Below are 19,542 nucleotides of genomic sequence, written 5' to 3' on the forward strand. Positions count from 1 at the left end.
TAAATTTTACAAGGATTTGATTGCTAAATAAAACTATAGTTAATATAAATTTTGATATTATGGTAGTAGTATATGCAAAAATAACTTTATAAGATAAATTCATATGGTTATATATTATAACTAATTTTTTTCATAAAATATAGCAGCTAAAAATGATTTCAACAAAGAAAAACTAATTGAAGTTTTTGCTATTATTCATAACCATCGTAGTTTTTAATATAACAATTTTATCAATTGTGTATACTTCTTTGGCTCAAAGAACTCAAATAAAAACTAAATAAAAAAAGGAATATAAAATTTACAAAATAAAAAACTAATTGTTTCTTTCCTTTTTAACATTAATATTTTTTTTAAAAAAGGAATTTTATTATTAACTAAAGTTATATTTATTTCATAAAATTTTTTATGAAATATTAATTACAATTAAAAAGGAAAAGTGTATTTATAGTTTCAATGATATAACAAAATTCAAATGCAAAATGCAAACCTCCAACATACACGAGGTCTTGCCCATTCTCTGCAGGATACTGCTTACAAAAACGGTTTAGAGTGTGTGGTACCTGTAAGATCGAGACCATGGTTCCAGCTGAGAGAAATTTGGCGGAAGTTAAGCTCTTCGCTTGCATTTTATCTGTTCCCCCCAGAAGATGGAATTGATTTCCTGGAGGGAACAAGTTCAAAGCTGCGTTGTGGTCTCCATTTATCAAAACACCATAGGAGTCGAGAGATGGAATTGCTTGTGGAGAAGCCACTTTGTTGAGCCGCGCTTGGCTAGTCCAAAAGCTTTGACAAGTCGGCCATCACCTTTTTCCTATATCCTCATTGTTAGAAGAGAATAGAGAAATCAATAACTTGGATGCAAAGCACGCAAGCAAGCAAGAAGAAAACTTTTAGCAAAGAGAACCAGTGTTTGGTGCATTCCACAGGCAACTTTGAAAGCATTGGAAATGGCCAGAACTTTACAGGGAGTTCCTCAACTTACAAAGTCTCCAGGAGAACTGATTACATTGGTATACACTGTAGGCAATAGATAGATTCGTCAAGTCTACAACTTAAAGTCGCAAGAGCTCCAAAGCATCCGTGCTCAGCCCGAGAACCTTGCTGCACTCAGGCGTTTTCAGAATCGTGTCCAGGACTTCGTTCCATTCGCGTGATTCCTCGCTGTTAGACAACAGAGCTCGTGCAACCTCAATAAGTTGTGCACGCTCCTTTTCAAGACTAACTCGCTCTTGAAGCGAAGCTAATTTGGCTTCCAGTGTCAATCTGGAACACGAGAAACGACGCGTCGCGAAACGAGCACAAACCAAAAGGCTTACCGTGCTTCCTGCGCGGCCAGCCTAGCTAGCGTCTGGGCGCCAAGATCAAGCGATCTCGATCTCTCTTCTTTTCTTCTTTGGTGGCAGGACGATGGCAAATGTGACGGTGGCTTACTGTATAACAATCACGAGACGCATCCCGAAAGGAGCTAGCGTTGAGGCCTTGATTCCACTGGCCAGGGCGAGAATCCAAGCTGAGATCCATGGTGAGGCTGGAGATTTCTCCTTTTACCCTACACCATATGCCAATGTATCTGCATCGGAGTGGTGCAAAATCGGAGGTATGGTCTGTTCTTTTCTTCTCTTGGCTTGAATTTGTGCACGGTTTTGTTCTTTCCAAAACCTGGACAGGAGAACGTGGAAGATGCCAAGCTCTGGGGCAAACTTCCACTCCTGGAGAAAGTGAGAATTCTTGAACTGCAAATGGAATCCAAAGATGAGGCAGTACAGATCGAGCTGGAAGATGATCCTTCTCAGGTGTGTTCCACGTTTGTTCGTTTCTCACAGGGAGGAGAGGATCAAGTTTGGCGCTGGATTTTGCGAACTCTCCACTCAGACATACATCAACAAGTGGATCAAAGAAGCATGGAGCCTAATAAGAACTCCCCCCGAAGCTAAGCGTTTTCTAATGGACCGAATTGGCATAGCATCTGAGGATGAGTGGACTTTTTCCTGCGTTTGCGTGCCAAAGACTGACCGTGGTAATCACTGGAAGAACGGCGGGCTGATTATATTCCTGCCGGATGAAAGGACGAGGGACCTTACGGAAGGCACACTCTTGAAAGAAGCTCGACTCTATCGACTTCATCTGGTAGTTTCTTTTGAATTTTTGTTTACTAGCGTTTTGATTTTGTTTATCCCAGGCTGAGAAGGTCAAAGAATCCACTGGAAAAACTCAAGAGGAGCTGTCCACTGGAAAAGTTCGTAAGAAGCTAAAAAAATCCATTGGAAAGGATCAAGAGGAATCCGGAAAAGCTCAAGAGATTTCAGGTATTTGACGTCCTGCATGTTGTCCTTTTAACGAACAGAACGATGGCTCAGATGACCTTGGAACTGCTAGTGAAACGTTTATGGCAGTTGTAGCTCCAGGTAAGGGTCTACGTTTCTTTCCTTCCCTTACAGAAGTTTATTCAGAAGCACCAACCATTAAACGGCCCCAGCCGGTGACGGAAAACGAAGAAAACCTTCTTGTTTCTGGTGAGTACACCTTTACTTTCTTCGTATTTCTGTTTTTTAATTTTATTATCAGAAATGGCGACAATTGTTCTAGACAAGCAAACTTCTGAATACTGGAAGCAGATGAAGGAGATCGTTCTGGCCTGTCCTGAAAGATCTGAAGGTAATAGCTTCTCTTTTCAGCATTTCATTCTTGACCACATTATTTGCAGAGAGCGTTGCCCAATCTTTCGCCATCTTTATGGAAATCCGCGACATCTCTTGTGCTCGAAGGTGTGACTGTCCTATCTTCTTTCGTTTTCTTCCCCTTCGGTAGTACTAAGGCTGTTTTTACACAGCCAAAGTTGTCCAGTCCCAGGAGGCAGCACCTCATGAGGAAGCGCCCCAGGAGGAAGCGCCAGATGTGATAGCTCAGCTTTCTCAAAGGATCAAGGACACTGAGGAGAAGCTAAACAGGCTCGCCTCTGAGAACCAGCGACTCAAGTATCTCTTGTCGGACGAGCTGCTGATTCGTGTTCTGCACGAATTTGTCAGGAACAAGGTTCGTAGCTTGCAAAAATTTCCAGACTTCCAAGCCCAGTACCTTGGGAAACTGTGGAACCTCACGGAGTCGAGCATCTGGAAAGTTCCGAGCTACAAACACTTTCTGGAAGCTCGGGGGTTGTCGCCGAAATGTCCTGGCTCTGACTCGCTATGGGCCGAATACTGATCAAGAGAGCGGGAATTTTGCAGCACACTCTGCTTCGGCTTTGAAACTGGCAGTTGTGGTGCAGAAGCGATCGGTTCCTTACAAGCAGTTGTTCAGTTTCGTATTTGATGCCTCTCCTGGTAAGTTTGTTTACGTCTCCTTTTCAATATGTTTACGGGTAATATTTCTTCCAGAGGATGTCATCAGGAACGAAGATCCTGCACTTTTACTGGTCTGAACTGTGCGTGCAGTTACCAGAGTTTTGTTTCTATGAGTTTTGTACATTTGCTGACGTCGATACGAATATCAGAATCGCATCTCCAATGCTAAGCTTGGCCGATCCATCATTTGTAGCATTTCACGATGCTGCAGTGAAAAGTTACAACTGGAGTCTAGGCTTACAACAGGGGTCATTGGCTTGGACTTGTGATTGAAACCAGGACTGAAATCTAGACTGGAAATGCTTGCTTTCATCCGCATGATGCCCAGTTTGCGTATATGCTACAATTTAATCCTAACATCATATTCTAGCTTGGGCCACATAGAACTCGCTAAAGCTTTGTTTCTTGCAATCCAGAAGGGAATCTGGTATCTTGGATCGCACTACTGCCTGCGACACTATGCTACACTCTGGCATGTAATAGAACGAGAGTTTGGGGTACTCTAGATGCTGTACTTTCACGACAGAGTATCACGTATTTCAAATCTTTCTGAGGAGCTTGCAAACAACAGTTGGAGCCTTGCAATGTTTTGCCCGTATCAAGCAAACTAAATTGTGGTGGGGAAGGGTTTCATATAACTTCTGCAAGTATATTCCATGAGATTAAAATGGAAAGTTAAAAGTATATGGTTAAACTTTACTAAATTACAGCAAGTAATAAAAATTTAAATTTTAAATAAGCAAATGTTTATATATTCTGTGGGAATTGTATTCGAGCATACCGAAGTTATAACAATGTCCTACAGGTCAATTGCAAAATGCAAACGTGAAGCCACTGCCACAACATACACGACTTCTTTGGCATTGTCCAACTACTACTCTACAAGGATGCCTCTCGTCGTTTACATGGCCAAGCCCAAGCTGCCCGTGTTCGCCCCATCCCCACGTATACAGGTCACCAGCAGCTGAAAACATTAGACCTTTAGCATCAACAAAAAGATCAAAGCTCTCCACAAACCATCAACAGCGGCAGAGTGCTCGGATCCAGCAGATATGGAAACTACTCTGTGTTTTTCCAACCCTTGTACTCTATAAAACTTGATGTTCGACCTTTCGCTTATGCTGCAACATTTGTCACTGATTATATTCTTGTTTTGAAACGAACAAAGAAATAAAGGAAAAACGAACCATCTAGAGGATCCGAGTTGACCATGCCGATTAGTCCCCCAAGAAATAGCTTCCCCGTCCTCTGCAGGACACTGCTTACAAAAACGGGTTAAAATGGTACCAGAGTGTGGTACCTGTAAGACCAAGGCCATGGTTCCAGCCGAGAGAAACTCGGTGGAACTTAAGCTCTTCACTTGCGAGGAACGGTACGTAAGCACCCGATTGATCATCAAATGCTTTTCCCCAGAGATAAAGCTGGCCACTGCCTGCCAAAAGATGGAAAATACTTCCTGGAGAAACAAATTTTCTTTGAGGACTCACCACTCAAAGCTGCACTGTGGTCTCCATTTGCTGCCACAATCGAAACACTGTAGGAGTCGAGCGATGGAATTGCTTGGGGAGAAGCCACTTTGTTAAGCTCTTTGGACGAAAGGCTGCCGAGCTGACCACGCTTGGCTAGTCCAAAAGCTTTGACAACTCGACCATCACCTTCTCCTGCATCCCTCATTGTTAGAAGATAAAAGAGAAAGAAACAGATATATAGATTCACTCACGACTTGGATGCAAAGCACGCAACCAAGCAAGAAGAAAAATTTTACCGGAGAGAACCAGTGTGTGGCGCATTCCACAGGCAACTTTGAAAGCATTGGAAAGAGCCAGAACTTTACAGGGAGTTCCTCGACTTACAAAGTCTCCATGGCCGAGTTGTCCAAAAGCTCCATCTCCACAGGTGAAAAGCTCCCCGGATTCTTGGAGGGAAAAGAAAAGAAGAAGAAAAGTCACAAAGAAAGAAGAAGAGAATTGATCTATCGTACCAGTGACAAATGCGGTGTGGTTCCATCCAGCAGCTACTTCACAAACTCTGTGACCTCCAAAAAATTCTACTACACTTGGAACAGCAACAACAGCGGCAGCATCCTTCTCGGAATCGCCCTCGTGACCAATCAATCCTCGCCCCCACGTCGCCACACGTCCTCCATCTCCATACAAGTGAGATCAATCCAGAGTCAAACAAAATCTCGCGAACACCATACCCAAAATCGCTGCGGCATGGGCGCCTCCACAAGCCATGTCCAGAATTCGAAGTGGCGGATCCATGGCTTGTGGCAGCAGTGCGTCGATCATCGTCCCCAATCCAAGCTGGCCCTGCGTTCCCGCCCCCCAGCTCCACACGGCCATAGCCAAGCCCTAAAATTCAAATCTGGAAGAGGTCACAAGGAAAATGGAATTATAGCTTCACTTATTTTGAGAACTATACCGTCGCTTGTTTGGATCATGGAAATATAGCTTTACCTGATCGGATCACCACTCAAATGGAACTATAGCTTCACTTGTTTGAGATCACTACCCAAGGAATCAACAAAGCAGTCCTTGAGGAACGCCACAATGTCGTCCATTTCTTCCGGCTCCTTGAACCAGTGCCCGTCAAGCTCGGCACCCACGTACTCCTTCCACGTCAAGTTCTTCACCTTCGCAGCCTTGAGCACGTCACGCGCTTGCCTCCCAAACTTCACGTCCACCATCTCATCGTCGGTGCCATGTCCCAGGAAAACCGGCGTCTCCTCAACCCCGCCACCTTGAATCTCTTCGTCCAATTCCAAGCCAAGCTTTCCACGAAAATGGGAAGAGAGCTCGGCGAGAGAGCCGAGTCCTTCCACTTCGTCCGCGAAAGGAAGCCATCCGCTAGCACCCACGAATCCTCCGAGCTTGTGGCTTCCGCCCAGCAGGACGTGCAGCGCCGTGGCTTGTCCCTGGCTGATACCGCCCAGCACCACCTTGGCGGCGTCACCACCGAGACGCGCGACCTCGTCTTGGATCACCCCACGCACGAACTCCACCGAGCTCTTCAATCCGGGGACCTGGAGGTGCTTGTTCTTGCTCATGTCCGTCAGCGACGGCGCATCAAACCAGGTGCTCATCGCCTCCAAGAACTGGCTGGACCAGAGAGTTTGCGCGCTTGGGAACACCCAGCGAACGCCTGGGAAGTGGGCAAACAGCGATTGCCCGCTGGACGTGGTCATACCTTGGAGGTCTTCCACAAACTCCTCCGCGTTGCTGCCGCGGCCGTGGAGAAGGATGACCGTGTGCGTGTGCTGCTCCACAGCGTCAAGGACGTGCACACCGAAACCCATTGTTGCTTTAAGCCCTAGAGAAAGAAACCAAGCTATATAGCATGTGGATACCATATGGAGAACACAGTGCAGCTTTTAATTTTTATTTTCTAGCAAATTCTTGGCAGTCTCGAGGTTTGACATGATCAATCGTGCCTACCAACCGTTCCAAGTTCGACTTTATATATTATACGCTTTGTCTGAAGACCATAACAACTTACATTTACACTCTGAAGTTATGTAGGCGTCAACTCTATCACTGGAAAACACTAGTTGTGATAGTTTGAGCAGCACAAATATGTGACCATGGCTTTGATCATAAATATGTAAATAGTTTGATCATTGTTTCATAAAACGTTATTAGGAAAATGTGCAAAATATATTAGTAAATTACAGTAATAGTAAATAATGTTGGTAATTCACAATAATTATCTTTATGCCACATGGATTCTTTTTTATCATATAAAACCAGATTATGGTCAAGTTATAAGACTAGAAAGCAATTTTGGGAAACCTTTTCATAAGGACTTTTAGTTTTCCAAATTAAAGTATTTCCTGAATATAATACAAGGCTACAAGTAGAATCCAATAGCAATAGATTTTTACCATTTGGAGATATCAAAAGTTATCAATAAATAACTTAAAACCAAAAATCAAACTACTAGTTTTAAGATTGCAGTAAAACTCATTATTAAAATAGAAGTTATAATATAATTCTTTTTGCAATAAAAGTCCAGGACTGCCTCTGAGTTTATATTGTATAAAATAATTAATAGTTTCCCTTTCAAAGAAGTCAGATAAGTTTTCTTTTAAAGAACTAATACTACCATATAAAAGATTTTCAAACCTAATTTTCAACTTTCACCATTAACAGTTTCAGTAATACTACATTGATACTTTGTTTTAATAATGATATCAATGAATCCTTTAGAAGTAATGTTCTCAGGTAAGGTTTTTAATATTTTAGTTTAGATAATACATTTGTCACAGCTTCTATAATATTATCAATATCATGTGGATTTAAAATTCTAATTCTTCCAATAGTTGCATGTTTAATTGGGATAGTAGTAAATTTTATGCTAAAAAAATTAAATAAAACATAAAAAAGAAAAAAAGTGATAAGTATGGACTGAAGGATTTATTTAACCTATCTGTATATATATATATTAATATGTCTTTATTATATTTACTTGACCAATTGATTTAGATGAACAAAATTAGATTCTTGTAAGAAAAATATATTTCTAAAATTCTTTATTTTTTCTATCATAATCTTATCGAAACAATACATTTAATAAATATTAGATTAATTAAAATAATCTTTACGACCTAATATTTATATATGGCCCAAATATATAAATAATTGCGTGATGAATGTTGAATAGTTTTAAAAACCTTATTTTTATTGGTTTTATTCTAAGCTTCTATAAGGCAGCACTAGGAAAAGAATTTAGTAATCAATTAAATGCTTTATGTACCATTTCTTGCATATGAAGATGCCAAGTTTCTATTGGGCTTGGTCTTAATACAGGTACCACACTGTCATGCTATCATAACCTGTTTTTATAAGTGTGGAGAAAAAGGAATTTTTTTTGGGGACTCATGATCAGTTTGGATCCTCTCAATCGTTTCTTTTTATTTAGTAAGAAAAAATAATAATCTGCCATAAAATATTACAGCATTTATAAATGGGAGATTGAACATAAAATTTACAGCAGGTACAACATTCCTAGATATGAGCACTTTCCTGTTGTTGATGGTTTATGGAGAGCTTTATTCTTTCAATTCAGGCTAGAGCTCTAATGTTTACAACTACTGGTAAATTGTATACTTTGGGATGGGTCAAACGTGAGCAGCTTGGGGTATTCTTGTAGAGTCATAGAAGCTGGATAATGCTCAAGAAATTATGTGTATTGTGGCAGTGGCTTCATATTAACAGCATTGCTAGCATGATACTATCTTTGTAGGGGGCATTCCCAAATGTATAATTGGGATAGGATGGCTGATTGCCTTATAAATTAGACTAATGCCAATTATGCTATGTTGACTTGTTCTATCATATTTGTTCTGAAATGTACTGCTTTTCCAAGGTGTTTCCTATAGGGGATATACTTAAAATATGCTAGGATATTTTAGGATATTCTACCATCTATCTTGGTTGTTATTCATTTAAATTTATCTTATATTTATAATTTATAAACTTTCTTAAAAACTTCCTAGTATATTCTAGTTTATTTGGCCATCTAATGGTTGATATCCAATAAGATTAATCTTGTGTTTATAAACTATAAAAATGTTTATAATTATAAATTTCCATTTGACCATTTATATTAATAAATAGGAATAACACTACTATTAAGAAAACTAAGCGTTGCTGCATGCAACAGACAATAAATTATTATTTGTTCTACATTTAGTTTGTGTTGGAATACCTATATTCTCATGTTAAGTGATTAGTATATTGAAATAATACTAGATTCTGGCTCTATTTTACATAATGGTTTTGATGTTGGGATTTGGATATTTTGGGGTTGTTCTTTGACTACACACTTGGGAATTTAATTCTATCTCTTTGTTCAGTATTTAATAAATAAATAACTAAAAATTAAGTTTAAAATATGAGATGAAGTTATATAAATCTCTTTGGGTAATAATAAATTTAGGCTTTTAGAAGTTTTTTTGGTTCTATTCCTTATATATACACAAAAGCTTTTACATTATTTTTTTTAGAGGGAGGATGGTGTAAAGTTTCTAAATACATGTATATATTACCTTACCTAGATAATATATTCATTATCATATTATAGTATATAGACCATTATTAGTGACTAAGTTTTCCATTTTACTTTAATCATTTAACCACACCCTTGACCACTTGGAGGGTCTTATTCATAACTTCCATTTATGTGTTTGATCCCACTTTAAACACATAAAAGTATTATTGATATCTTAATTTGTTTAGCTAAGGCTATGTCCATTCATCTTTATTTCATTAGTAACCTAAAACCATTTGCACCATAGTCCCATCTCTTCAAAATCAAACCATCTATCTAAAAGTGGTTATCTCATTACCACACTTTAATATCTTTAGGATGCCTTAAGATATAAGGAACACTATCCCCCAATATCCTTCCTTCGGTCCTTACTAAGTCTTTTTTTGTCTATAACAATATCTACAAACATTGCAATTGAATCATGTCTCAAAGGCCTAATTATTAAATTTTATTGACCTTTAGGACTTCTTCACCACATGTCCATACTTTTGACCACTAAGCAAGAGTAAGATTCCTCTACCTTTCTATTTAAAATGACATTTTAAAACACTATAACTCAACTTGAGCCTTGTAGGTATTCTTTTTTCCTTCTGCCTCTAAAGTGTCTCAACCATAAGGTTTCGATAAGCCATACAAAGTATCCAAGTAAGTAATGCCACTCACACTTGGATTGAAAACATTAATTATTCAATTTCCCAAAAAAGCTAAAGTTAGCTTTTGAACACTTTAAGAAGTTATCATATTTGTCCATCTATATCCATTTGATTTCCTAAGGGAGTTATAGTTGACTTTTAAACACTTAATCAAGTCACCCTATTTGCCCATCTATGTTTACTTTAACTTTGGATTTTTCAGTGGTTATATTATCACCCGGTTTAGCCTTCTTTATTTATACTAGCCTTTATATAAGTAATTAAATTTTTCATTATACTTTAGCCATTTAACCACATCTTTAACCATTTGGAGAAGTAAATAAATCATATTCTTAACTTAAGGACATACTAACCCTATAAATAGCATTTATTATCGGAATAAGTATGTAATTGGGATTTAAACCCTTTCTTATTTACAAAAATGGATGGACCAAATTAAGGTGTCTATAGTGGGATTAGATTGTGGAGCACTTGAACCAAATATGAAAACTAAATGGTTCTTGAACACTTATATTCTTAATATATTTCTCAAATATTTTATATAAATTATTGATATTGTTTTTAAAAAAATAATAATTTGCTATGCATTACATGAAATAACACTTGGCTTACTTAATAGTAGTGTTATTATGGAAATTTATAGTTATAAACATGTTTATATTTTATAAACACAAGATTAATTATATTGAATATCAACCATTAGATGGTAGAATAAACTAGAATATACTAGAAAGAGTTTATAAATTATAAATACAAAATTAATCTAAATGAATAACAACCATTAAATAATAGAAAATTCTAGAATACCAAGCATATTTTAAGTATATTCACTCACTCTCTTTAAAAACCTTCTTAAGTAAGAGATTTGATTTAACCTATAGCTAAAACTTTAATACAGAACATTATTTTAAAAGTAAAACATTTAGGGCTTATGGATGACGAGGGAGTTTTTCGCATTCCAGGCGCGCCAGTGGATGCCGTCTTCATCGATCCGCCAGCCCTCCTCAGCTCTGGGTATGTCGATTTTGCCCTCGAATCCAGCACGTATTACGCACGGGATGTGAGAAATCACGAGCGTGAGCAGTGCATTGGCGAGAAGAGAAAGAGGAAGAAGAAGAAAGCTGTTCTTAATCCGAAGGAGGTTCTAGCTCAGCAGCGCCACCAGGTGCTAGTTTTCTTTTTCTCACTCCGATACTCTTTTTCTGTTCGTTTCTCGTAATTTCTTCCCCTGGTGTTTGTTCTTTGGATTTGATCGATTGTCTGTGTTTTTCATCAGGAGGCAAGAGAGATTCTGCTAGAGTCTCACAAGGCATTTATGTCCAATGAACCCGCGCAAGCAAAGCTGAAAGAGATGGTAAAACTCAAAACAAGCAATGCAAAAGTGGAGGACAACAGTGATTTTATAGCTTTGTCTCAGACATTTCAAGCTCCACTCTATGATATCACGCTTTCCTCACAAGGTGGGAACATATTCGAGCTAATGTTTTTCTTGCTTCCTTCTAACAACTTCCCAAACTTTCGAGTCCAGGAAAATGTGTCCCGCTCTTTAACAATCTAGTGGAAGCTAGCTCCTCCGCGGAGGAAGTCGCTTCAAGCGCTGGCTCAGACTTCCTTCTTCCGAAAAACAGTCGGTTTCTCATGGTAAGTTCTGCATTTGAAATTTTTTGTTAATTACGTACTGTTTTGCAGACCGACTTCTCTGAAATTCACCGGCTAATTCCAGGCAAGAAAGTCTGTTTAGATGTATGTTTTTCACAAACTTGTAGGTTCGTGTCAGACTCACCATCAACAGGTTATAATCTTATCATTATTGATCCTCCCTGGGAGAACAAGAGCGTCCACCGAAGATCAATGTAACTTTCCGTTTTCATTCTCGCTTTCACTAACTTCGTTCTTTTCCTTTTTAGTTATCCAACTCTACCAAATAAGTATCTCATGTCTCTTCCCCTGCAACAATTGGTACACAGCAGCGGTGCTCTGATAGGCTTATGGATAACAAACCGAGAAAAGCTTCACCAGTTTGTAGAGAAGGAGCTTTTTCCTGCATGGAAACTAATTCCTGTCGGCGTGTGGTACTGGCTCAAGGTCGTGGCATTTTCTTTGGAACTTTGGTTTCTAACTTTGGAAAGCTGCAGATAACTGACGCGGGAGCAATGGTTAGCGAACTGGATTTAAACCATCATAAGCCATACGAATGTTTACTGGTGGCCGGTACTCTCATGCAGGCAAGATTGCGTTTTTTCGTTTGCTTAAAGTTCTGTATTTTATGTAGGACCACAACGATGTTCCTCACAGACGCGTCGCTATTACTGTACCAGGCCAGCATTCGCGGAAGCCCCCGCTTGGCGGTATCCTTCCTCTGTCTCCTTTCGAAACTTAACGAAAAGAACAGTACTTCTTGCAGATTTTGCACCGAAACCGGTGAGAGCTTTGGAGCTGTTCGCGAGGGAAATGAACGCAAACTGGACCTCGTGGGGAAACGAACCACTTCGTTTTCAAGGCAAAAGCTATTTTGTCGAGCGAGTTCCTGAAGACTGACTTTATCTGAAAACGACACCGTTATGATCTTTATAATTCTTGGTTCATGATTCTTGCCACTACAATCCAGATTGCATAATGACATGAGCCAACTATGTTCTGTGGACTTCTTCAGCATTGGTGGACCCATCAGTAGAAGCATGCGGTCAAGTTAAGTCTTTTGACACGGCAATGAAATGAGAAGCGGAGCTCGAGCAATGCAATGGCTAGGCTCTTGGTTATTGTGAAGCTGTGCATCCTCCTCTTTATTCCAACGTACAGAATTGCTAGCGGCCAGCTGCTGACATCAAAGAATTCCACACGATGTTCAGATCTCTACACGTTTACTAGCCAGCAGTATCGCAGGAATATCATCCAGGCTTTTGGTTCTCTGGCAAACACCACGGATTACAAGACGGTGATCATAAACAGCAACAAGAATGGCTCTACAGTTGACACAGTGTTTGGCCTCCTACAATGCCGTGGAGACATTTCCTCCAGCGACTGCAATGCCTGCGCTTCGACGGCCATCAAGTCTCTCAATGGATCCTGCGTCAGAAATTCTACAAAGGGGGGACGGGTGCAGGAAGAGACGTGTTTTCTACGCTACGAAGATCACTACTTCTTTTCGAATTACTCGGGAATCGACTCGGCTCTGGTGAACTGCTCGTCCGGCATCAGTAACTCCAGCCAGTACCTTTCGAACACAGACACCGGTTTTGCGTTTCTGAGAGACCGTATTCCAGGTAGTGCTGGTGGCTTCATGATAGCTGTTGCTGGAACTTCTCCCGACAACAGCGCGTACGTTCTGGGACAATGTGTTCGTGATCTGAGCACTTCTGACTGCGCGACCTGCTTGGAGAAAGCCAGAAGCTCATTGTCCAGTACTTGCAATGGCAGAGATGGAGGAAGTTGCTACCTGGCTGAATGCAATATGCAGTACGAGAGTTTCAAGTTTTTTGGTGGAGTTCCCGTCAACGCAAGCAGCAGTACCGCGGTTTTCACTTCTGGCGGAGGTGATTGTTCTTCATTCTTATTGTTTGTTATATTTTTAAACCTTGTTGTCTTTCTGAAGGTAGCAACAAAGCAAGAAATGTAGGCATAATCGTGGGAGTAATCGCCGCAGTGCTTCTAGTTGCTGGTATAGCTCTTGGTATGAATTGGAGGTGGCGAAAAAATGGTAAATTTGGTAAATTCATTTAAAGCCAGCTTGTTTGGAAGCACTTACGAATTTTCATTTCTGCGATAGCCAATGACGTACAGAGTACCTTGCATCGCGGGCCAGTTACGTTCCCATATCGGATGCTGAAATCGTCCACTGCAAACTTCGACGAAAGCCACAAGCTCGGTGAAGGTGGCTTTGGTGCTGTTTACAAGGTTAAGTTTTATTGTTTTTGCAGCAGTGGAAACTCATGGATCTCTTCCTGAACAGGGATATCTTCCAGATGGATCCGAAGTGGCGATCAAAAAGCTCACCGTCACCTCCAAGCACGGTGAGCTTCAGTTTCTGAACGAAGTCAAGGCAATCAGCAACGTGCAGCATCGGAACTTGGTAAGGCTGCTTGGATGTTCTACGGAAGGCACAGAAAGGCTTCTCGTCTATGAGCTCCTCAAGAACAACAGTTTGGAAAACGCTTTGTTCGGTACGTTTGATCTCTTCATACTTCTACAGATTGTATTGTGTCTCAGGTCCTGTAGAGAAGCCCCTGTCCTGGGAAACTCGCCATAACATTCTCTTGGGAACTGCTCGTGGTTTAGCATATCTCCACGAAGACTCACAAATACGAATAGTACACAGGGACATCAAACCGAGCAACATTCTTCTGGATGAGTTCTACGAGGCCAAGATAGCCGACTTTGGATTGGCAAGGCTGTTCGAATCGTCCCATCAGCTGGAGGTTCTAACCACCAAAGCTGCAGGAACATAGTAAGTTCCATAGTACTTGATGTTTTACAACATGCTTTCGATGATCTTGCAGTGGCTACATGGCGCCAGAGTACGCACTCAATGGTCAGCTGAGCGACAAGATCGATGTTTACAGCTATGGAATCGTCATTCTGGAAACCGTGAGTGGCAAAAGAAACCGAGACAGATCACTGGTGGACGAGGTACTTGAAAAAATTAGTGTTTGTATTTAGATTTGTAAGGCTCGCGGAATTGTTTTCCAGGCATGGCAGATTCACGCTGACGCAGGAGGGGTATTTGGCGACTTTGTGGACCCGAAACTGGAGAACGAAGTTTCCAACAGCCAGGCGCTGCAGCTGGTGACACTGGCGCTCATGTGTACTCAAGACTTGCCTCAGGCGCGGCCGTCAATGCCTCACGTCGTCGCGATGCTGGCGGGGTACTCAAACGCTCACGTTCCAGAGAACTTGAGCCGATCATCTTCACTCTCCTACACAGCCATGCGATCCAATGACTCCACCAGGATCTCCTCGGGAGCTTCCAATGAATCCCCCCAGATTTCCACCTTGGGGCCACGATAGTTCCATTCTGATTTTGGAGCTTGTGGCGCGTGTTGATATGTTCTACCACGACACGAAAGGTTTAGAGAGACCTTTGTTTAGAAACGCAAGAGTACCTTATTTGCTGTCTAGACTTTAACGTGAATAAAAGATATTTGTGGCTGTAAAAGACGGTCACAGCTGAAACACCCCGACTTGGTGGTTGCCGCGGCTGAGAATTACAATTCGGTCCGACTTCCAATGCAAGCGAAAGGACAAATCAATCGTCTCCTCGCTTTCGCTTTCTTCCTCCTGCAAAGCACAAGATAAGATTGACAAAAGCAACAAGGCGCGAAGATTACCACTTCCTCGACATTCTTCGATCCACTCAAATTTCCGATAATGCTAGTGCTGGATGATTTTGGGGAGAATCCTGGCGAGGGTGGTAAGAGAACTAGCTTTGTGCACTGGACGGGCACGGTGGAGCGGCTCAGTTTGTCCCACCAAGCAGCGCCAACCGACCACCATCGAAGTATCAATCCTTGATGTGAGAAAGCTACAAGACCCTGGAGCATGCAAACGAGCGATTAGAGTTTTTTATCCAGCTCAAGCTAAAATACCTCGCCATCATTCGAGAAGCTCAGAGCGGTAATTCCTAGCGTCCGAGTGGAGCTTCTAGCACTGGGAGACAATGCTGGATGTCCGGGAGGTCCACTGGCATCAAGAACCTTCATTATACTCGCACTGACAAAAGAAAGAAAAAACATTTAAAAAACATGCTAGAAAAGAAAAACATTACCTGTAAAGGTCATATACATGAATCCTAAGCGACCGGATGTCACCCACTGGATCACCAACTGCAAGTTTGCCAGCTGCTGATTGAGCAACCGGATGGTAAAGAGCAACCATAGGAAACGCTTGAGACATCTCCTTGATCACTTCCATGATAATAGGAAAGTTGTGCCGTCTTTGCAGCGAATCCGCAGGATCCAATAGACGAACAGCCAGCGAAACAATCTGCTAGCACAGAATAGTCACGAGCTATAGCAAAAAAAAAAGATAAAGATAAAGAAAAACTGACCCGTCCAAGACACGCAATGACAGTCGACGGAGACGTACGTATAACTTGAACTAGCGACGTGAGTCCCAGTAAAACGCTCGAAGAAGATTTCGTCGATGCTACTCTTTCCAGAGCAATCAAGAAAGCGGGCATGTCCGCGAGCGCAAGAGCTGACAAGAGCGCTCGGTGGTGTTCCGTAGTAGCAATGTGACCACCATGATCCCCGTCACCGCCAATGCATTGGATGAGAAAGAGCACGTCCGAGGTGAGCTGGGACACTTCCTCTGACTGTATAAGTGGCTGCCAAGTGCTCGCCATCCCAGCACACAAAACCTCCGCTGCTGTAGCGCTGTGCCTATCACTTGTTCGCACTAGCTTGAGCAGTAAGGGAGCGGTGGAGCTCGACAAGTCATGCCGCACCAAGGACTTGTGCCAGATTGCCAATGCTCCACACATGATGATTCTGCAAGCTCTACCATCCTGGTCCGAGCCACCTGTGAGGCCAAGCCATGTTTCCTGTCCTCCTGACGATTCTAGCCACTCGAGAAGATCATCGAACGAGGAGCCGTTATCATTCTGTAAAATGTCTGGCACCGCTGTGGATGCTGCAGAATGGAATAAGAGACGGGCAGCCAGTCGGACATGCTCAGCAGGATCTTGCCAGAAACATGCAAATATCTGCACGTGAAACTCAGTTTAGAAGATCACATGGACAACTTACCTCCAGACAAGCATCACCAAGTTTCTCAACAGCTCCAGCCGTGTAGAAAGCAGCTAGTGCACTGACCAAACACTCGTATCAGAAGTTCAACCACAAGAAGAAAGTTATTACCTGCAAATCATAGAGCCGGGAGCTGAAAACGTGAGCAAGCGCTGAGCGAGCGACACCATCGTCAAAGCTCGCATTGAGAACAAAACCGACGAGCGGCTCCAAAACTGCGGAAATAAAGTTAGTATGGCGATGAGCAACGTAATGCCAACCTTAGAAGCTGCTTCTTTCGTTGGAAGTATTAGTGTAACGCTCCCTCTGTTCCCAGCTATACCTGCAGCAACGCGATGGTGCCTCGGTTGGAATACTTGCAGCTCGTCTGCCACAGATTTGTCAAGCTCCTCATCAATTCCCCAAAAGTGAAGAACTGAAAGGCTCAGCTTCAAGAGCTTCTCGTCAACAGTGCTTAAAAGCGACGTCATGTCGAAGTGGATGGCCGCTATACCGGGAAACGGGCATCCTGCTCTGATAGCATGTTGCTTGCAGTGTGGATCCATACTACCTTGCACCTGGCTGCTTGTCATTTCTTGCGAAGCCATCGGACTATGTACATCGTCAAGAGGTAGAAGCAGCGAAGAAGCCGAAGTGAAGTCCCCATGCAGCTCGGTGGTACGCCTCTTCCGACTTGCAAAGTGCTTCAGCATCGACTGAGCAGCTGCTCCACGAAGAATACGCTCACGAGCACCGGAATGGATGTCCCATATGTACAAAACCAGCTGACCATCGCCGGCAGTGCACAGGACTGCAAGATAAGCTCTGAACTCGTCCCACACAACTTGTTGTATCACACCAGCATGCCCCGGAAATATCCTCTCGGTTCTCAAGCTCGTAAGTGACGACAATGCCACGGTCGAATCATCGGCCACGGAGACGAAGCACTCATCCCAAGGTGGCGAGGACTCTGGTGAAGGTAAAACAAACTGCCTTACAGGAGCAACGTGTGGATGAAGAACTGCTATCAAGCTCCTATTCCCTGCTTCTATATCCCATAAGCACACCGAGCCGTCCATACTTCCAGAAAGTAACACTTGCCTCAACTCGGACTGATGAACAGCAAGGCACTGGATCGATGGGCCGTTCTCACTCGCGTGTACTTCTTTCCTCCCAGGCTCCAGCTTTATAAGATCAAAGTCCCCGTTGGCGTATCCACACACGAAGATCGATGGAACTAGAGTCCCATAACTGGGAACAAGTAGCGAAGACGTGATGGTAATGCTGTTAGCAGTTTCCAAACCTTTCCAAAGCCGACCAGAGCTACCAAAGCTTGCTCTTCCTGTAGCAGCACCTTTCCAACTGGAAGTCCACACTGCTACACTGGCCTCCCGATTATAATCAATACGAACTATGATGTCACCGATAGAGCAGAAGGTGATCTTGCAGCCTGCACTTCCTTTGAGACCTGGCACGACACTAACGCGAGCGACAGAATTGCTTCCCTCCACGGAGTAAACGGTGGCTGATCCCTGTCCATCCCAAACTAGAAATTGATGTTTCTCGACGTCCCTCAGAAAGTATCCACCGACCAAACACGTACCGTCTTCCCGATAGATCGACAAGTTTTCGAGTGATCTGAGCATCCATCCCAGTGGAGAAACCAAGAGCAAAAGTTTTCCGTCATTGGACAGTGAGACTGCTTCAGCTGCTTCTACATGAAGATCTCCCTCTGCACCTTCCTGGCCAGACTTGTTCTTGGACCATACTTGAAAGTTGCCTTTTAAATCCGCAACAGTAGCCTTAAACTCGTCCTGCTGTGCTACCACCACTAAGTCGTTGATTTCCCTCAGTCCAAGGAGCCCATGGTAGATGTTCTGCGTGACTCTGAGCGTGCTCGTGTCGACAACAAGGACGCCACCTTTTGCCTGCCCGGAGCTGCTAGAATGGTAACCAACGCAGATGTGTTTCGTCTCACCAGGAACACGAGAAACTGATGTAGGCTGCGCAATCGATGGAGGCAACCGTCGCCTCCTTAAACATTTCCCAGTATCACTATCCCATACGCACATTCCCCGCTCGCTACATACGCTAAGAACTCCACCTTGACTCTGGCTCTGGCTCCGGTCGCATGCCTGCAAGCCAACTATAGCAGCAGTATGCCCGCAAAGTAGCGCCAGTGGTAGCACATCCTGCGAAGATATCCTTAGTTCATGCACCAAAAACAAAAACGAGAAAAGAAAGAGATGAAGATCCTCACCTCTGGAACAAAGTGCTCCCCACACTCATCCTGCCAAGAGCCGAAAAGTCATGAGAGGAAAATTTGGATGCGAAGTTCCAGACCTTTGAGGATGAGCGTGAATCAAAGCTCCACAGAAAAATCTTGCCATCGGCAGCTCCAGTCCAGATTGTCGCAGGCTTGTCCAGAACAAGCGCCACTCGGACATCGTGCGCAAAGGTGTTGGATGCCCACAAGCCTTGCGAAACTTCTAGCTTCATGGGAAATCTAGAAGGAACGTATCAGTCGAACCATCCCTTTTGTCTATTACGCTCCAGGCGTTGTTCTCTCTGCCAAGAGCACCCAAAGTTTATAATGTTGATCGAGTGGAGATCGATGAAATCTAGAAAGAATATGTCTTACCTCTATCTTCTTGCACGATTTATAGACCTTGATCACGTCCTTGCATCGATTCTTATCGGAATTCCTCTCCAGGCCTGGAAGAATCGTCATGACTTAGCTTGAATCGTTGATCACAGCACTTACACTTAAGACTA

General features: G+C 42.6%; 5 protein-coding genes across 14 annotated transcripts; 2 read left to right on the plus strand and 3 right to left on the minus strand.

The window, feature by feature from the left end:
• Positions 1-4,077: 4,077 nt before the first annotated feature.
• LOC9643381 (ultraviolet-B receptor UVR8) lies at positions 4,078-5,841 on the minus strand. Of its 4 annotated transcripts, none has more exons than XM_024668623.1 (9): positions 5,801-5,841; positions 5,542-5,708; positions 5,323-5,481; positions 5,107-5,256; positions 4,829-5,002; positions 4,642-4,769; positions 4,529-4,599; positions 4,359-4,462; positions 4,078-4,305 (listed from the first exon to the last, which is right to left on the minus strand). In XM_024668623.1, exons 2-9 carry the CDS (start codon positions 5,684-5,686, stop codon positions 4,148-4,150), a joined length of 1,089 nt encoding a protein of 362 aa, XP_024524391.1. In that variant the 5' UTR covers positions 5,687-5,708; positions 5,801-5,841; the 3' UTR covers positions 4,078-4,147. The 4 variants fall into 4 exon arrangements, with proteins under 4 accessions (XP_024524391.1, XP_024524389.1, XP_024524390.1 ...); XM_024668621.1 differs by having other exon boundaries at positions 5,323-5,487; XM_024668622.1 differs by having other exon boundaries at positions 4,529-4,589; positions 4,642-4,773; positions 5,323-5,487.
• LOC9643752 (acyl-protein thioesterase 1) lies at positions 5,728-6,639 on the minus strand. Its single transcript, XM_002963497.2, has one exon. It carries the CDS (start codon positions 6,637-6,639, stop codon positions 5,827-5,829), a length of 813 nt encoding a protein of 270 aa, XP_002963543.1. The 3' UTR covers positions 5,728-5,826.
• Positions 6,640-10,972: 4,333 nt separating this feature from the next.
• LOC9643753 (methyltransferase-like protein 2) lies at positions 10,973-12,614 on the plus strand. Of its 5 annotated transcripts, none has more exons than XM_024666211.1 (9): positions 10,973-11,210; positions 11,322-11,505; positions 11,574-11,686; positions 11,735-11,768; positions 11,823-11,898; positions 11,953-12,130; positions 12,181-12,270; positions 12,318-12,393; positions 12,438-12,614. In XM_024666211.1, the coding sequence occupies exons 1-9, from the start codon at positions 10,977-10,979 to the stop codon at positions 12,581-12,583; spliced, it is 1,131 nt and encodes a 376-aa protein (XP_024521979.1). In that variant the 5' UTR covers positions 10,973-10,976; the 3' UTR covers positions 12,584-12,614. The 5 variants fall into 5 exon arrangements, with proteins under 5 accessions (XP_024521979.1, XP_024521983.1, XP_024521989.1 ...); XM_024666215.1 differs by having other exon boundaries at positions 12,450-12,614; XM_024666221.1 differs by having other exon boundaries at positions 12,181-12,256.
• A 157-nt stretch (positions 12,615-12,771) lies between these two features.
• On the plus strand, positions 12,772-15,197 carry LOC9643383 (cysteine-rich receptor-like protein kinase 2). Of its 2 annotated transcripts, none has more exons than XM_002963127.2 (7): positions 12,772-13,578; positions 13,638-13,751; positions 13,812-13,939; positions 13,995-14,205; positions 14,252-14,489; positions 14,542-14,671; positions 14,732-15,197. In XM_002963127.2, exons 1-7 carry the CDS (start codon positions 12,786-12,788, stop codon positions 15,047-15,049), a joined length of 1,932 nt encoding a protein of 643 aa, XP_002963173.2. In that variant the 5' UTR covers positions 12,772-12,785; the 3' UTR covers positions 15,050-15,197. The 2 variants fall into 2 exon arrangements, with proteins under 2 accessions (XP_002963173.2, XP_024521955.1); XM_024666187.1 differs by having other exon boundaries at positions 13,638-13,742.
• LOC9643384 lies at positions 14,676-19,482 on the minus strand. 2 transcript variants are annotated; one of them, XM_024666168.1, is made up of 12 exons: positions 19,409-19,482; positions 19,111-19,335; positions 19,028-19,057; positions 17,049-18,959; positions 16,900-17,003; positions 16,789-16,849; positions 16,089-16,745; positions 15,807-16,024; positions 15,628-15,751; positions 15,370-15,573; positions 15,145-15,319; positions 14,676-15,091 (listed from the first exon to the last, which is right to left on the minus strand). In XM_024666168.1, the coding sequence occupies exons 2-11, from the start codon at positions 19,264-19,266 to the stop codon at positions 15,203-15,205; spliced, it is 3,582 nt and encodes a 1,193-aa protein (XP_024521936.1). In that variant the 5' UTR covers positions 19,267-19,335; positions 19,409-19,482; the 3' UTR covers positions 14,676-15,091; positions 15,145-15,202. The 2 variants fall into 2 exon arrangements, with proteins under 2 accessions (XP_024521936.1, XP_024521944.1); XM_024666176.1 differs by lacking the exon at positions 14,676-15,091 and having other exon boundaries at positions 15,163-15,319; positions 15,628-15,721.
• Positions 19,483-19,542: the final 60 nt, after the last annotated feature.

Source organism: Selaginella moellendorffii, unplaced genomic scaffold (genome assembly GCF_000143415.4).
Source record: "Selaginella moellendorffii unplaced genomic scaffold, v1.0 SELMOscaffold_3, whole genome shotgun sequence".
NCBI classification, from domain to species: Eukaryota; Viridiplantae; Streptophyta; class Lycopodiopsida; order Selaginellales; family Selaginellaceae; genus Selaginella; species Selaginella moellendorffii.

Excerpts from the sequence above, each read along its gene's own strand:
- LOC9643381 (XM_024668621.1), bottom strand. The coding sequence starts at position 5,686 with ATGGCCGTGTGGAGCTGGGGGGCGGGAACGCAGGGCCAGCTTGGATTG. Across the intron at positions 5,257-5,322 it reads CCACACCGCATTTGTCACTG|AATCCGGGGAGCTTTTCACC; the intron begins GTACGATAGATC and ends TTTCCCTCCAAG. Across the intron at positions 5,003-5,106 it reads CCACACACTGGTTCTCTCCG|GAGAAGGTGATGGTCGAGTT; the intron begins GTAAAATTTTTC and ends TGAGGGATGCAG.
- LOC9643752 (XM_002963497.2), bottom strand. The coding sequence starts at position 6,639 with ATGGGTTTCGGTGTGCACGTCCTTGACGCTGTGGAGCAGCACACGCAC.
- LOC9643753 (XM_024666205.1), top strand. The coding sequence starts at position 10,977 with ATGGATGACGAGGGAGTTTTTCGCATTCCAGGCGCGCCAGTGGATGCC. Across the intron at positions 11,899-11,952 it reads AGCGTCCACCGAAGATCAAT|TTATCCAACTCTACCAAATA; the intron begins GTAACTTTCCGT and ends TTTCCTTTTTAG. Across the intron at positions 12,131-12,180 it reads GCGTGTGGTACTGGCTCAAG|ATAACTGACGCGGGAGCAAT; the intron begins GTCGTGGCATTT and ends GGAAAGCTGCAG.
- LOC9643383 (XM_002963127.2), top strand. The coding sequence starts at position 12,786 with ATGGCTAGGCTCTTGGTTATTGTGAAGCTGTGCATCCTCCTCTTTATT. Across the intron at positions 14,206-14,251 it reads TTTGGAAAACGCTTTGTTCG|GTCCTGTAGAGAAGCCCCTG; the intron begins GTACGTTTGATC and ends ATTGTGTCTCAG. Across the intron at positions 14,490-14,541 it reads ACCAAAGCTGCAGGAACATA|TGGCTACATGGCGCCAGAGT; the intron begins GTAAGTTCCATA and ends ATGATCTTGCAG.
- LOC9643384 (XM_024666168.1), bottom strand. The coding sequence starts at position 19,266 with ATGAAGCTAGAAGTTTCGCAAGGCTTGTGGGCATCCAACACCTTTGCG. Across the intron at positions 16,025-16,088 it reads TCATTGCGTGTCTTGGACGG|ATTGTTTCGCTGGCTGTTCG; the intron begins GTCAGTTTTTCT and ends CTGTGCTAGCAG. Across the intron at positions 15,320-15,369 it reads CGAAGAATGTCGAGGAAGTG|GAGGAAGAAAGCGAAAGCGA; the intron begins GTAATCTTCGCG and ends TGTGCTTTGCAG.